We start from the raw sequence: 13,132 nt of genomic DNA on the forward strand, positions 1-13,132 counted from the left end.
TATTTACCTTTGAAGAAATCCTCCCAAGTTTATTTTTGTTAAGAAGCTTTTCTTGTTTTACTGTTATGTTTGTTTTAGATTCTGCTGTGTATTCAAGAATTAGGAGAATGAATTTCATTATCGTAATGTATTTCATGCTTGTGCAATATAACATAACATATAGCTATTTGACATTCCCATATTTTCATTTAAACAGAAATATTTTGCTTTTATGTTCCCCTACCAAGCTAAGCTAAATGTTTAAAGTATTTAACTTGGTCTTGCTTCACTTAACTCTAATGTACCTTGTGTAACTATCTGCATAGGCACCAAACCTGGGGTGGCAGGGTGGGCAGACATGCCCTTTAATTTTATACCCCTGTAATCAGTAAACATTACAACCAATAAGTTAGATTTGTTTAATAAGCTTGTATGTCTAACTATCCCTGCCTCCCCTGTGTTTGTATAGTTTGACGCCTATGTCCTAACATGCAGAATTCTTTTGCTTTCAGGTTTAGTTTCTTAGCGTTCTGTAGATTTTATTTCCACCATAATGTCTCACACCATCTTGCTTGTTCAACCTACCAAGAAACCAGAAGGTCGAACTTATTCGGATTATGAATCGGTGAACGAATGCATGGAAGGTACACAACATGGTTGACTTGTTGATAAGGACCTGTAAATATTTCTTCAAAACTGCCACAGTTGGTTGGTGCACCTCTAGCCCAGGGGTTACCATAAGCGCAACGCTGCTATCATTGTGGGCGTGTGTCATTGGGCAAGACACTTAACGGCTTCAAAAAATGGGTTGTACAAGTTGTCAGCCATTAAGAAAAATACTTTGGTGAATATTGAATAATTAAGTTAAAAGATTGGCAATGAGATGAAGTAGTTTTATTTCTTGCCTGTATTATGTCAACAGGTGTTTGCAAGATATACGAAGAACATTTGAAGAGAATGAACCCGAACTGCCCGTCAATAACGTACGATATTAGTCAGTTGTTTGACTTCATCGATGAACTTGCCGATCTTTGTTGTTTGTGCTACCAGAAGAACACACTCACATACGCACCTTATAACAAGGATTGGATCAAAGAAAAAATCTACATCTTACTCCGCAAGCAGGCCGGCAAATAATTGTACAACGAGCAGAGTCGGACAATTTCAACACCGATGTTTAAACAAAGTCTCCGTCGCAAGTTATATCATCACTTGACCGAAACATTTACAAAGCAATTTCATGAAGGGGTGTTTAAACTTATTCATATTGTGATTAAGTACTTTAGTAGTAGATTAGATGAACTCTTGGTTTTAAATTAAACTTTAAAAAACCTGTAATAGAAGTGAAACAATGTAAATAAAGTATGAAACATGTTTTAGCAGTATTTTAAATTGTTGCCGAACCCACCCAACCATAAAACATGGGAGACAATGTTATGTTTAATGCGGAGGGTGGAAAGGCAATGACACGCTGAGATGTATGGTTCTAATGTTACCCTTTCAACAAAGCTGTATGCTACGCGAGCCACCATAGTATGTATGTGTGTGGTTTGTGTTCCATGTGGATAACGCGTTTAGTACTGTGGGGTAAGATGGGATAACGTTGGCATATAATATCCAATATTTCCTGATCGTGTTTTTAACGCTGATTTGACGTCGTGAAGATGCGGTTATTGAACTCTATAAATATTTTTTTTATTTACTTCTAAAAATGAGACGAGAAAGTGAATGAAACCTTGAACCATCTTACCGCAACTAACTATTTTCCACCAACTCAAGTTTACCTACGCATGGTTATTGGCCAGCACGGTGTCGTTGAATGAAGTTAAAAGAATATATTTCGCGACAAAATAGATAAATACGATTCCACGATACCATATTCCTCTAACAATCATCCATTGTATTGATCAAACGAATGCAAGGTTAGTGACACCAGTAGAAAGTATCGGAAGTGGCCGCTATATTTTTTTGTATTCTAGGATTACCTTTGTCCACAAGCATCTGTAAATTATAACTAGCAAAAGCGCATGCGCAGTAGCGTATCGGCGCATGCGCAGTAGCGCCCAGTACAAATATATCAACCGGAACGAATATATTACACCGGCCCCGAAGGAAGTTATTTCTCCACTTGGTGGCGTTTCTTTGCCTGGGGCAGGCAGATTGATCGAACTGAGTTAACCGACAGAGCAGAGTAGTAGTATCAAAGCACTGTGTGTATGTTTGTTTACATCTAAAGGTATCTGATTATGGCAATGCTAGATATTTATATGTTTGTGGCATGAAGGTTGTTTACTTAAGTTCTCAATGTAGTTTCTCAAGTGAATTCCTGAAAGTAACGTCGCCTCGTGTTTGTATCGCAAGATAATGAATGGATTGAACAATGCGCATTGTTTCGTTTAAACACGACCTCTACACGTTTAGTCGTAATCGGTTGTTTACCTTTATACCTCGGCAGTCGATTGTTGGTCTGCTAAAATAGCGAGCATTAGAAATGGACAGGAGTTTGTATGCAACACTACAGGGTTGAAGTTGTATGACTTTATAACATGTTGCTAATATATATAGTTTATACTTCAGTACGTGCATCGTAGATTAAATGCTTTAGTTTAAATCGACAAGAAGCTTCAATAACTTTTACTGTGTTTAGAATTATACGTTTTGTATATATACGTAATATAAAGCCTTGCACGCTGTCGGCTTAAGGTGGCGAATCAACACGCATGCGCACAAATATATGTTGTAGTGGCATCACGTACCCTTGGTTTACAGAACTCTCAATTTATTCCGCCTGGAATATAAATAGCCCTTGTGTGTATCATATAACGTTGTCGCTGAAGGTTGATTGGTTACGGCCGATAGGTTGTGGTACATGGATGCTTTTATGGTTTGCTAAAATGTTACCAGCAATGAACAAACGATAAGACAATCAACAAAATGTGATTTGCAATTAATATACTATATGTTGTGGTAAGATGTTTTCATTCCGTTGTTCCGTTACATTTGGAAGTAAACGAAGAATATTTCCGCTGCCCAACGACTCTAACAAAGCGTTGTTAATTGTTGAAATGATTCAGATGTGACTGGTGGAATAGTAACATTATTGTTTTAACCGATAAATTATATTCCGGCCAAGACTTTATCTGTTTTTAAACCGTGTGGTTTTCTCATGATGTTTAGTGAATAAAAATATCTATATACGTGCTATTACGGAAAACCTGTGAAGTAACCGAACAAATAATCTTATATTGGGATTGCTTCTTTTGTGAAGACTGTTACGTCATATAAGGCAATACATATATATATGTGTGACGTATTGTTTCTTTCTGTGTTTTGCTGTTGTGTTTTCTGCACTTTTTCTGGATCTGCTTCCTTTATTATTTACTTTTGTGTTGGATTAGTAAGTCTTGCGTGAACCACCTTTGAACATGAATGGTCGCCGTGGCGCAAATGCGCCTTTTTCTCCTGTTTCCTACATCCGCCCGAATATTTACGATCATGAGTTCTTGTTGTGGGTATGGTTGAGTAACGTTACGTTGGTATATTCGATTATTATCCGTACCGTTCTGATCGTTTTATTATATTAGGTTTGTTATTAAACTGTTCCTACATCAGTCATGTAAGTCGCGATAGGCCGTTAGATCAGCCAGCAGCGTCCCGGACCACACTCTACGTAGCACATAATACGATTCATTAGGCCTAATTTTTGTTACTTACTTAATTTTTCGTAACACTCGATCGTAAACGTGTACTTCGATGCCTTTATAGATTAGATTGGATGCAGAGAGTGAGAGAATATGAAAGTGGGACGAATTGACATTTTGCTGATGCTTGCTGTTTCATCCGTTGCCAGTTTGTTTTGTTCGTTTTATTTTTACAAACAAACCAAAGACATAAAACGGAATCTAAGGTAAGAATAGCCACGTGTGGCGTTTAATGTTAAATACGTGAATGTAACTTATTTAGCCATGCCGGGGCAACGATAGATACATGTAGGTTCACACACCGTGTTTCTGACGGATTCCCCCCATGTAGATTGCAACACCCGATATCTACAACTGAAGCAGGGTTCCAACTTAAACCAACAACCGCCAAACCGATGTTTGAACAATTCACTTACATATATGAACCTCGTAAATTATTATTGGATATTTGCCACAAGGATAATTGCACAACCAGCAAAGGTAACTTAGATTGTGAAACATACGGATGGTACTGTGGGGTAAGATGGGATACCGTTAGCACACAATAGGCATATCATATATTTTTAATCGTGTTTTAAACAATTAACAACGCACTTATTTTAAAGTCGTGAGAATACAGTTTTATAATTCTGTAAATATTCTTTGTTTACTACCAAGAATAAGTCACACCGTTCATTCAACTTTAATCTTATCATACAGAACACAAATGGCGAATGTTAATGTTCGTGAAGTCCAGTGCTGGCAACACTCGTCGTCGAGAATTGCTGCGGAAAACCTGGGCGTCATTGAGCCGAGTTTGTGGTGGTTGGTTCGACACCGTGTTTGTGGTTGGCGCTACAACGGTGGGGAAGCTGAGGCAGTTTATACATGAGGAGCATGAGAGGTATGGGGATATACTGCAGTATAATGGATCAGACGCTTACCGGTAAGTTGGTGGGTGGGGAGGATTATACATTAGGTGCTGACATCATAGTCTGCTAAATGTCACATAATCCCCTTTGAAACTAACGGTCCAACCGTCACCCGTGACAAGCACGTGACCATCGAATGTCCTGTAGTTATTGAGCACCCTAGTGGTCATATAGATCCTTTTTCGTCGAACAGTTGTTCATGTTGTTGTTTTTTGGACGACTTTTTTCGGCACTTACCTCAATTTTTAATTCCAGTATTTATTCTTTATTCTCTTGATTGAAATCAAATCATGATATATATTTATAATTTTTAGACTGAATTTTTAGAATTGAAACCGCACAATTAGCGATTAATTAACGATTACTTTACTGTTTGACCAAATGCGCCAAATTCAAAATGCACCTTAAAATTTAATTAAATGATTGTACTCTATAAAGTGTTTTGAACTAAGCATAGGTTTATAAACCATATTGCATATGATCGTCTAATTAGCGAGTAATTACCAATTATATTTCTGTTTGTTTAAGGCGCTAACCCGTACTTAAAATGTGCTTTACCATTGATTAATCGACTATATTCGATACAATAGTTTTAACTAGGCTTAGCCTTATAAACCATAGTGTATAAAATTGTCCAATCAATGAGTAATTAATGATTGTAACGCTTGCGAGTCAAGTAAACTGCCATACATCGGGAACCCGTTAGAACACAGTAATCGGTAACTTTTGGCTTTGTTTACGTTAGTATGCAAATATAAACAAAAAGTAAATATAGTATTGGTCTCATATATCTCTTATTAAAAGAAACAAATCCAAAACAATTGTTACGGCAGGCGAGGATCGAATCCAGGACAGTATGACGTTAGTAAAGCGCGCGCTATTTTAGGCCGATTGATCTAGTAATCAACACTGTCGAGACAGCGGTTATATTGTCTGAGAATTTGGAGGGCACGTGTTGGTGAGATAAAGAATCCTCACATCGATTCACGCATGAATCAAACTATTTTCATTTATTGGGGGCGCGTAAAAGTTTTTGATCAAGCTCAGTCGACCATTGTAGTAAAAGGGTTAATCAATACTATGCTAATTGAGCACGGTAGTGATCATATAGATCCCTTTTCGTCGAACAGTTGTTCTTGGCGTTGTTGTTGTTGCTAATGGGGCGACTTTTTTCCGCACTTATCCTAATTCTCAATTCTAGCATTTTATTTAATCTCTTGATTGAAATCAAACCGTAATAGATATTTATAATTTTTAGACTAAATTTTCAGATTTAAAACCGCACAATTAGCGTGTGTGCACCGAAGCGTAAACGAGTGCCTTTTTCTTATCGTTATCTTCGGTATAAACACCACGTCTCTCGTTTCTTCGCTCTTTTAGTTTACCGCTCGCAATAAATCATTATGCAGCCGCCACAATATGAATAATATTAACTTCTAACATTACCTATAATACTGTGTGATTACGGTTTATCCAAATTCACAAAAACAAACGTATTTAAGCGACGACAAGGTTAACTAGTGTAAGTTTACATGTCAACACATGGTACAGGAGTTGTACAAAGCGTATTTACACATATTCTTTACCAAACTTTCAATCCTTATACGTCTTAAGTTTAATGAGTTAAAATACACCAATTAAATTCAATATATCTACTGCTCCACAGTCACCAATGGCGACTAAAACCCGCTTTGTTGGTTACTTTTGATTTGTTTTTGATCGATCTCAGTCGACCATTGTAGTGATAGGGGTAATTAATACTATGCTAATTAGTTTATACCGTGCTCATGCATTAGATCTGTGATCTCTTGTTAGTTTAATTAATGTGCTCACGCACTAGATTTTTGATTTCTTGTAGTAGTATTAATAAGTCTGTTGGAAACTGATGGAATGAATGAATGTAACTTACTTTATCCTCGCGTAGCCGGAAAACGACAGTCGTTATCACACGGGTTTAGCACCTCGTGCCAGCTTACGAGTTACCATGTATGTAACTTTGTGGGTGATTATTTTCTTGGGGGAGTTTTTTAATTGTTTTTATGTATTTGATAATTTGGACAACCCATTAGTGACCACTGGTTTGGAGCAATTACCGTTGAGTGTCTTGCACAATATACACCTTGTGCCGATTCTAAAGATTATGTTTTATTGACAGCGATATAGCAGCGAAGACTTTGGCGGGCATGCACTGGGCATCAAAGTATTTAAACCGAACCGATTTCTATTCATCTGTTGACGATGATTTTATGATTGACATGACTAACTTGCATAGGACGGTTGAATATTATATTAACAAAACAATAACAAAGGATTGGCCGGAGTTTCCAATCATCTGTGGGTTTATACTTGGCCAATCTGAGCTACCAATACGAAACACAAGGTCAAAGTGGCGCATGGAAAAGAATAAATACAAATGGCCAAGTTATCCCCCGTATTGCCATGGAGGTTTATACACCACAAGTGTCAATGTCATCCAGCAGTTGTATAAGGAGTCACAGACAATGGAACTTTTCACTTTAGATGATGTTTGGATAACCGGTATATTACGACGTCGCATAGGAATGCCAGATGAAATGGTTTTGCGGCCGGAAAGATATTACGGTTCCCATGAACCAGGGGCGGACGAAAAGACGAAGATCGACGACTTTTATAAAATGTTATCAATATTAGGAACTGAAAACACGTGTCGATGTTTCGCTGATGAAATAGTTGGGTGACCAATGCAATGCGGACACTTTTACTTAAGCTCCCTCACATTGATAAACACCAAACAATTTTTACTTCAGTTTTATATTTGATGTTTAACTCTTATGCACAATATTTTATTAACTGTAAGACGCGCCATGTTTATTCACATTTACAATGTCACGTGGTGCCATCATGTGATGTTGCATACACTCGTACACTGCCGTCTGCAGATGCTGATAAAAAGTAATCATCGTTTCTGTAAATATAGAATATGATAAAGCAGACACTCATGCCCACAATAGTAGCAACGTTGAGCCTTGAACCCGTATCTTAGAGACAAGTACGCTAACTACTGTGTCGGTATATAAAATGTTTTAAATATATATTATGCCCTCATAATCTTTATGTAATTTAATCGTTTACATCTAATTATGCGACAAATAATATTATCATGAACTGAATTAATAAAAATATTTAAACACAAATATATTCACGTTGATTTAACACAACCATTCAAATTCGATGATGAATAACTCCCCACTTACGATGTAACAGCAATATCATATATTTCCCCCTGGTGTCCAACGAACGTGTCCTCCACCTCTCCCCCTCTGGCTCCCCACAACCTACACACACCATCCAAACACCCGGTGTATATCGAACTACCGCGGTTGTTCCATGACATCACACTAACACCAGCCTGTGAGAGAAAGGTTTAGTTGATGAGGTTGGAACATCAGACATGTTCTGCTGTTTATATGGGTGAGGTCGTACAACGTGGGCGCTGGGGTTTATGTCAGAGTTGCCGCTACCCCAAGTTAATGCTGTTGTGTAATGACAGATAACAACATAAATGACAACATCAGAGCGTTTGTATCATTAATATTGTTGGTGTTTTATGTTAGACACAACTTACTGGGTGCGGACATTTATGTCTCGGTTTGGAAGATTTTAAATCCCAGATTGTAAGTTTGTTGTTTAATGATGCGGACGCTGCAAGCGGTAACCTGCAAGAATATATATTTGATTGCAAAATGCAGTAGTAGTATGATTATAGCTTGTATATGTTGTTGTTGCTAGGTGTATTATAAATGCGAAAGAGGTCTTCTGGCAATTGTTTTGTGATCTTAAAGGACCAACATTTTGTCCGCCATAATTGTAGGAAATACATCATCAAATAATCAAATCAATCAAGTGAAACATACATAGATGAGAAACCAACGCATTCAACGCTGTTCTCTATTTCTTCATCACTTTTCTCATCAATAACTGTGTATGATGATGATACCTGTATGACATATTATATTTACATTCTACAAACTACAAAGTATATTCCAGGCGACCAACAATTCCACATTATCTATGTCACAGCTTACATAGGAGGTATCGTAAAGGCTAATAACATTGTTAGATGGGCCTTATGGTTATATAGTTTATGTAGATCCTTCATAGTTATCAATTGTTTGTTTAATAGATTGGAGTGTAAATGCTAATGTGTAGCAACAAGAGCATGAATACCTTGCCCGTGGTTGCATTAATCAGTTTCACCATCCCGTTAACACACCCCGCCAACACTATATGACCATCATTATCGCTTGCTAGGTGATTCACACAGCTTGGATGAGACTTCTGTCCTGTGGGGGAATATTTGGGTTTTTATTTTTGTTTAAATGAACATGTACTAGAATTAAGCGTAGTAACTTGTAAGCGGTCGCGAGGTGTATGAAACAGAACACCAGTGTTATAACGACTGTTGTTGCCCCGCCACGCGAAGATAAATAAGTTACATTCATATATTTAATCTTGTTTGAGTTACCTTTAGCCAACGTAGATTGTACTTCCCCTGTTTTAAGTTCAATGACCCTTGTAGAACCATCAGCATAACCAAAGCATGCCAACTTTCCACCAGGCAGGATAACTCCACAATTGCATGACGAACCAGGGCTCTTTATGTTAAACAACTCAAGTTTCAAATCAATGTAATAAATATATAACACGTATTTTGGAAAAGATTTTTATTTTTCTAATTTTAACAGAATATTTAGCTATTATCAAAAACAATTGCTGCTCAATAACTAAATGTATTTACCTTTTGATATACAGTAGATAAGAAATGAATTGTAACAACAAAGGGAACGGAATTATCAGCAAAACAACATTCGTTTAAACACGGTATTAGCAAAAACTACTTTAATAAAATACCAATAAATATTGAAACACGGATGCAACTTACAGGAAATGTTTTGCAATCCCCGCTTGGTATTTTCCACATCCAACATTCGCCGTCATGAGTTCCAGCCAATAACACTGGAGCACCCGGGTGCCATAGCAACCACTGTAATGTGTTATAATGTTTGTTATTTCCGCAAAATTAATAGTAATGTATCTCAGTGTCGCTTATACCATTGTAAACATTTTATTTTACATCAAATAGCCTTACACAACTTTATTAATGTATTACTGTGGGGTAAGATGGGTACCATGCCCCATGGACGCTCTTTCAGTCTCGTGAGGATATGGTTATTTAATTCTGTAAATACTCTTTGTTTACTATCAAACGGATGAAAAAAAGTGAATTTGAACTTGTCCCATCCTCCCCAACAACTATAACTTATACTTGGGTTCCAATCTAGTTGTTTACACAGCATTAAAGGCACCTCCCACCTCAAGATCTGATGTTTCAAACGACCAAACAACTTGTTTAGATTCAAGATTCCAAACCTTTACATTACCGGCCATATCCCCCACAGCTACCATGGTTGAATCGTGGTTGAAACGTGCGCAGGTCACACTGTCTGTGTAACCTGTGTTCAAAGTGGGGCTAAAACTTCAGTTTAGTGGCTGATACTTCGATTTAAAAGTATTTTTACTCCCTAACAAAGTATCAACAATGCTTGCGGGGATATGATAATTACAAGCAGAGGTAAACATGAGCTACCCGTTATAAACATCACCTTCGCATTGAAACATCACGTCCCCGCTTTTAATCTCCCACACAAACGCTGTGTCATCTTCCCCGCCTGACACAGCATATTTTCCGAACTTTGGATCGACATTCACAACGAACACTGAACCTGTAAATCCAATCAACTTAATTATCTAAGTGGAGATGAAGATCATGTCAATAAAAGTAAAAACAATAGCGATGTTTAAAAGGACACAATCTATGAACCATATGTAGGTAGATGGTCCAATGTGCCAGGCTACCTGAATTATACAATGTAAATATATTTGCTAATCTACAAACATCATGTTTGAAACCTTTATGTTGTGTGAAAATAACATCCGAGTTATCGTAAGCCTCATGCTCATCGTCAATTTCAACGTCATCAAGATCTGTTTCTTCTATTTGGTTCGCAAGATCTTCTGTTGTAAGGTATGGCATAGTAAAGTTACATACATGGTATACTAAGGTTACTTACGTGGTAACTTGTAAGCGGGCACGAGGTGTATGAAACAGAACACCTCTGTAATACGACTGTTGTTGCCCCGCCACACTGATATAAACGAGTTATTTACTCACAAGAAACAGCCATAATAACCTTATTATATGCAGTAACATATACAAGTAATATTATTATATTAATACACAAGACACATTTGTACCTTCATTAATTTCGTTTTCCATTTCTAATATATTTGATTCCTTTAAGTTTTACACAGCATATTTTAAACCCCAAACCTCCTGCGCATGTCTGTCTGTCTGGGGGATTTTATAAAACACGTGACAATTACGAATCTCGATTTTGTCTTTAAAAATTTTGAAAAGGCTAACCGGTAAAATAGAATGGTTATTTTTAGTTGAAATTTGTTTAAAAATCATATGTATGGTAATATACATTACGGTTGTTTCTTTGTATTTTTCACGAATGCGTAACCTACATTGTATCTGGATTATCGTATATCAACATAGGGGAAACCCGATGAAATTATAAACAAACCCTATCAAAACAACATGACTTCACAGTTTATACAATACTAGTTTATGGTGTACTCGCTATATTCCATATATACATCATATATTAAAAGAAATGTACAGTCTTCCATGTGTCGAAAGCGTTTTGCACAATTCTTTTACAGTATGTAAGCAACATTTACTTCATACACGATCAATATTTATTCACGAACATTCAGTGCATAAGTTGAATTGAAACCATGAAATAAACAACCAGTTAATACATGAAACAGAATATGTACAAATACAAAAGAAGTTGAATAATGAGTCAAAAACTTGGCAAGTGTTAATAATACAGGAATGTTAGGTAACAAAAACACATTGTAATTAGTAAGTACATAATATTAATAAAAGGTTCAACATAATGTTCAATTTGTTTGTAAACATAATCACTGTCGTGCTTCCGGGACAAAGAAATCCCAATTCTGGCTCAAAGGAAACATATAATGTATTGCGTTGTCCCGATATATTTCAATACCAGGAAAGATTTTCAAAGAATTTCTCTAGAAATAAAGAAATTGTAAACAATCTATACTTAATTAAGTCAGCACAGAAGGTTTGTTTAAAATCTTGGTAAGCAAGCACGAGGTGTCACATAAAATGTAACATTCATTTAAAATTGTTTCTTTCATAAGTAAGGTAAACATAAATATATTGTTTCAACTTACGATTGCAAATTTGTCCACAGTCGAGTAGACTTTCATGGCGCCCAATATTGCCGACAACATTGCCACCTTCTCATAGAAAGGAAATTGAGCGTTGACCGAACTTTGTATCTCGGGAAGTTCGATCACTTCATATTTAAGAAGTTCCACGGATTCAATAACATGGGGTGGTGGGGGTTGTTGTTCGGATATTATCGCGCCAACGATGTATCCTTTACCAATCTGTTACGAGGTAATGTTATATTGCCCAAGCATAATAAAATAACCACTAATATCATATTTGTAGGTGTAATGTATGTTATCATTATCAACCCAGAACTTGTTCAAAGCACACCTATATAGGTATAACCCTCCACCTTTTGCGTAGCATCATAATCGTAGCAGATTCCAACGCATGGTAAGTTAGGGAAATCCTTCACTGTTTGAGGAAAATGTTTCCCGCATTCCTTGAAGTCGCCCTTGTAGTATTTATAAGCCACCCAAGCTTTGCCTAAGTTTGGTTTGCCCACGGAAACTTTGACTGTAGTAAAAACACCGAGTTTGTAAGCTGCTAATGCGACAAACACCCCGATTGGGCCCAACATAATAGCAGTGTAAGAGTAATCCATCTTATATGTAGCGTGGTAATCTGCAAAACAATGCAAATAATTATAAAATTAACTTATATATCCTCGCGTGGTTATAACACAGGTAGTATGAATGGTGATACTTGTAACATAACATAGCCTACACCTTAACCATAAAACACGCTGCCATGTTTAGTATCTACAGGCGCGCTACTGGTTATATAGCCTTGCTGTGGGCGAGTCTGGACTTGCCTATGATAAGTTTTTCTCACGGCTACCGCTTCTCGCTAAAGCCACGGTCTCACATTACGTAGCTAAGCCTAATATTATGCGATAAATCGCTTTTAGATAAATCTTCCATCGGGACGAATGTAATGTTATGTACCAAGCTACGTCCTGGGGAAAACAAGCGGTAATGGCTGGCACAGGTGGCATCAGTGCTGCCTGGTACAGCGGACGGTTCGCCTCTGACGGTGGAGGGTTCAAGACCCGTCACTGCTACCATTATGGGCGTATGTAATGTATGTGTCCTTGTGTAGGACACATAACAGCAATTGCTCCAACCCAGTGGTCAATAATGGCTTGTCTAACCTGTCAGCCATACAGAAAGAACAATCACCCACAAAGTTACATACGTGGTAACTTGTAAGCAGACACGAAGTGTAAG

The 13,132-nt window shown here is 37.2% G+C and overlaps 4 protein-coding genes across 7 annotated transcripts; 2 read left to right on the forward strand and 2 right to left on the reverse strand.

The window, feature by feature from the left end:
- The first annotated feature begins 45 nt into the window (after positions 1–45).
- On the forward strand, positions 46–1,358 carry LOC100179085 (enhancer of rudimentary homolog). The gene is made up of 2 exons (XM_002130165.5): positions 46–623; positions 902–1,358. Exons 1-2 carry the CDS (start codon positions 533–535, stop codon positions 1,114–1,116), a joined length of 306 nt encoding a protein of 101 aa, XP_002130201.1. The 5' UTR covers positions 46–532; the 3' UTR covers positions 1,117–1,358.
- Positions 1,359–2,096: 738 nt separating this feature from the next.
- Positions 2,097–7,514, forward strand: LOC100186979 (beta-1,3-galactosyltransferase brn-like). 4 transcript variants are annotated; one of them, XM_018817147.2, is made up of 5 exons: positions 2,097–2,215; positions 3,745–3,886; positions 4,012–4,160; positions 4,380–4,563; positions 6,747–7,514. In XM_018817147.2, the coding sequence occupies exons 2-5, from the start codon at positions 3,774–3,776 to the stop codon at positions 7,306–7,308; spliced, it is 1,008 nt and encodes a 335-aa protein (XP_018672692.1). In that variant the 5' UTR covers positions 2,097–2,215; positions 3,745–3,773; the 3' UTR covers positions 7,309–7,514. The 4 variants fall into 4 exon arrangements, with proteins under 4 accessions (XP_018672692.1, XP_002130357.1, XP_026695955.1 ...); XM_002130321.4 differs by having other exon boundaries at positions 2,098–2,215; positions 4,380–4,605; XM_026840154.1 differs by lacking the exon at positions 2,097–2,215 and adding an exon at positions 2,929–2,946 and having other exon boundaries at positions 4,380–4,605.
- LOC100176761 (angio-associated migratory cell protein-like) lies at positions 7,373–11,100 on the reverse strand. Its single transcript, XM_002130343.3, has 11 exons — positions 10,886–11,100; positions 10,541–10,645; positions 10,234–10,353; positions 9,944–10,083; positions 9,513–9,614; positions 9,096–9,225; positions 8,798–8,913; positions 8,485–8,567; positions 8,196–8,286; positions 7,825–7,979; positions 7,373–7,535 (listed from the first exon to the last, which is right to left on the reverse strand). The coding sequence occupies exons 1-11, from the start codon at positions 10,905–10,907 to the stop codon at positions 7,457–7,459; spliced, it is 1,143 nt and encodes a 380-aa protein (XP_002130379.1). The 5' UTR covers positions 10,908–11,100; the 3' UTR covers positions 7,373–7,456.
- Positions 11,101–11,372: 272 nt separating this feature from the next.
- Positions 11,373–12,529, reverse strand: LOC100184582 (testis-expressed protein 264-like). Its single transcript, XM_002124199.5, has 3 exons — positions 12,256–12,529; positions 11,903–12,121; positions 11,373–11,737 (listed from the first exon to the last, which is right to left on the reverse strand). Exons 1-3 carry the CDS (start codon positions 12,505–12,507, stop codon positions 11,624–11,626), a joined length of 585 nt encoding a protein of 194 aa, XP_002124235.2. The 5' UTR covers positions 12,508–12,529; the 3' UTR covers positions 11,373–11,623.
- Positions 12,530–13,132: the final 603 nt, after the last annotated feature.

This window comes from Ciona intestinalis, unplaced genomic scaffold (genome assembly GCF_000224145.3).
Source record: "Ciona intestinalis unplaced genomic scaffold, KH HT001143.1, whole genome shotgun sequence".
Lineage (NCBI taxonomy): Eukaryota > Metazoa > Chordata > Ascidiacea > Phlebobranchia > Cionidae > Ciona > Ciona intestinalis.

Coding starts and splice junctions, on each gene's coding strand:
- LOC100186979 (XM_002130321.4), top strand. CDS start 3,774: ATGAAAGTGGGACGAATTGACATTTTGCTGATGCTTGCTGTTTCATCC. Junction 4,161..4,379: donor TAATTGCACAACCAGCAAAG/GTAACTTAGATT, acceptor CTTATCATACAG/AACACAAATGGCGAATGTTA. Junction 4,606..6,746: donor AATGGATCAGACGCTTACCG/GTAAGTTGGTGG, acceptor TTTTATTGACAG/CGATATAGCAGCGAAGACTT.
- LOC100179085 (XM_002130165.5), top strand. CDS start 533: ATGTCTCACACCATCTTGCTTGTTCAACCTACCAAGAAACCAGAAGGT. Junction 624..901: donor GGTGAACGAATGCATGGAAG/GTACACAACATG, acceptor TTATGTCAACAG/GTGTTTGCAAGATATACGAA.
- LOC100176761 (XM_002130343.3), bottom strand. CDS start 10,907: ATGGAAAACGAAATTAATGAAG. Junction 10,646..10,885: donor GGAAAACGAAATTAATGAAG/GTACAAATGTGT, acceptor ACCTTACAACAG/AAGATCTTGCGAACCAAATA. Junction 10,354..10,540: donor TATTTTCACACAACATAAAG/GTTTCAAACATG, acceptor TTGGATTTACAG/GTTCAGTGTTCGTTGTGAAT.
- LOC100184582 (XM_002124199.5), bottom strand. CDS start 12,507: ATGGATTACTCTTACACTGCTATTATGTTGGGCCCAATCGGGGTGTTT. Junction 12,122..12,255: donor ATTATGATGCTACGCAAAAG/GTGGAGGGTTAT, acceptor ACCTCGTAACAG/ATTGGTAAAGGATACATCGT. Junction 11,738..11,902: donor CTGTGGACAAATTTGCAATC/GTAAGTTGAAAC, acceptor CTTTATTTCTAG/AGAAATTCTTTGAAAATCTT.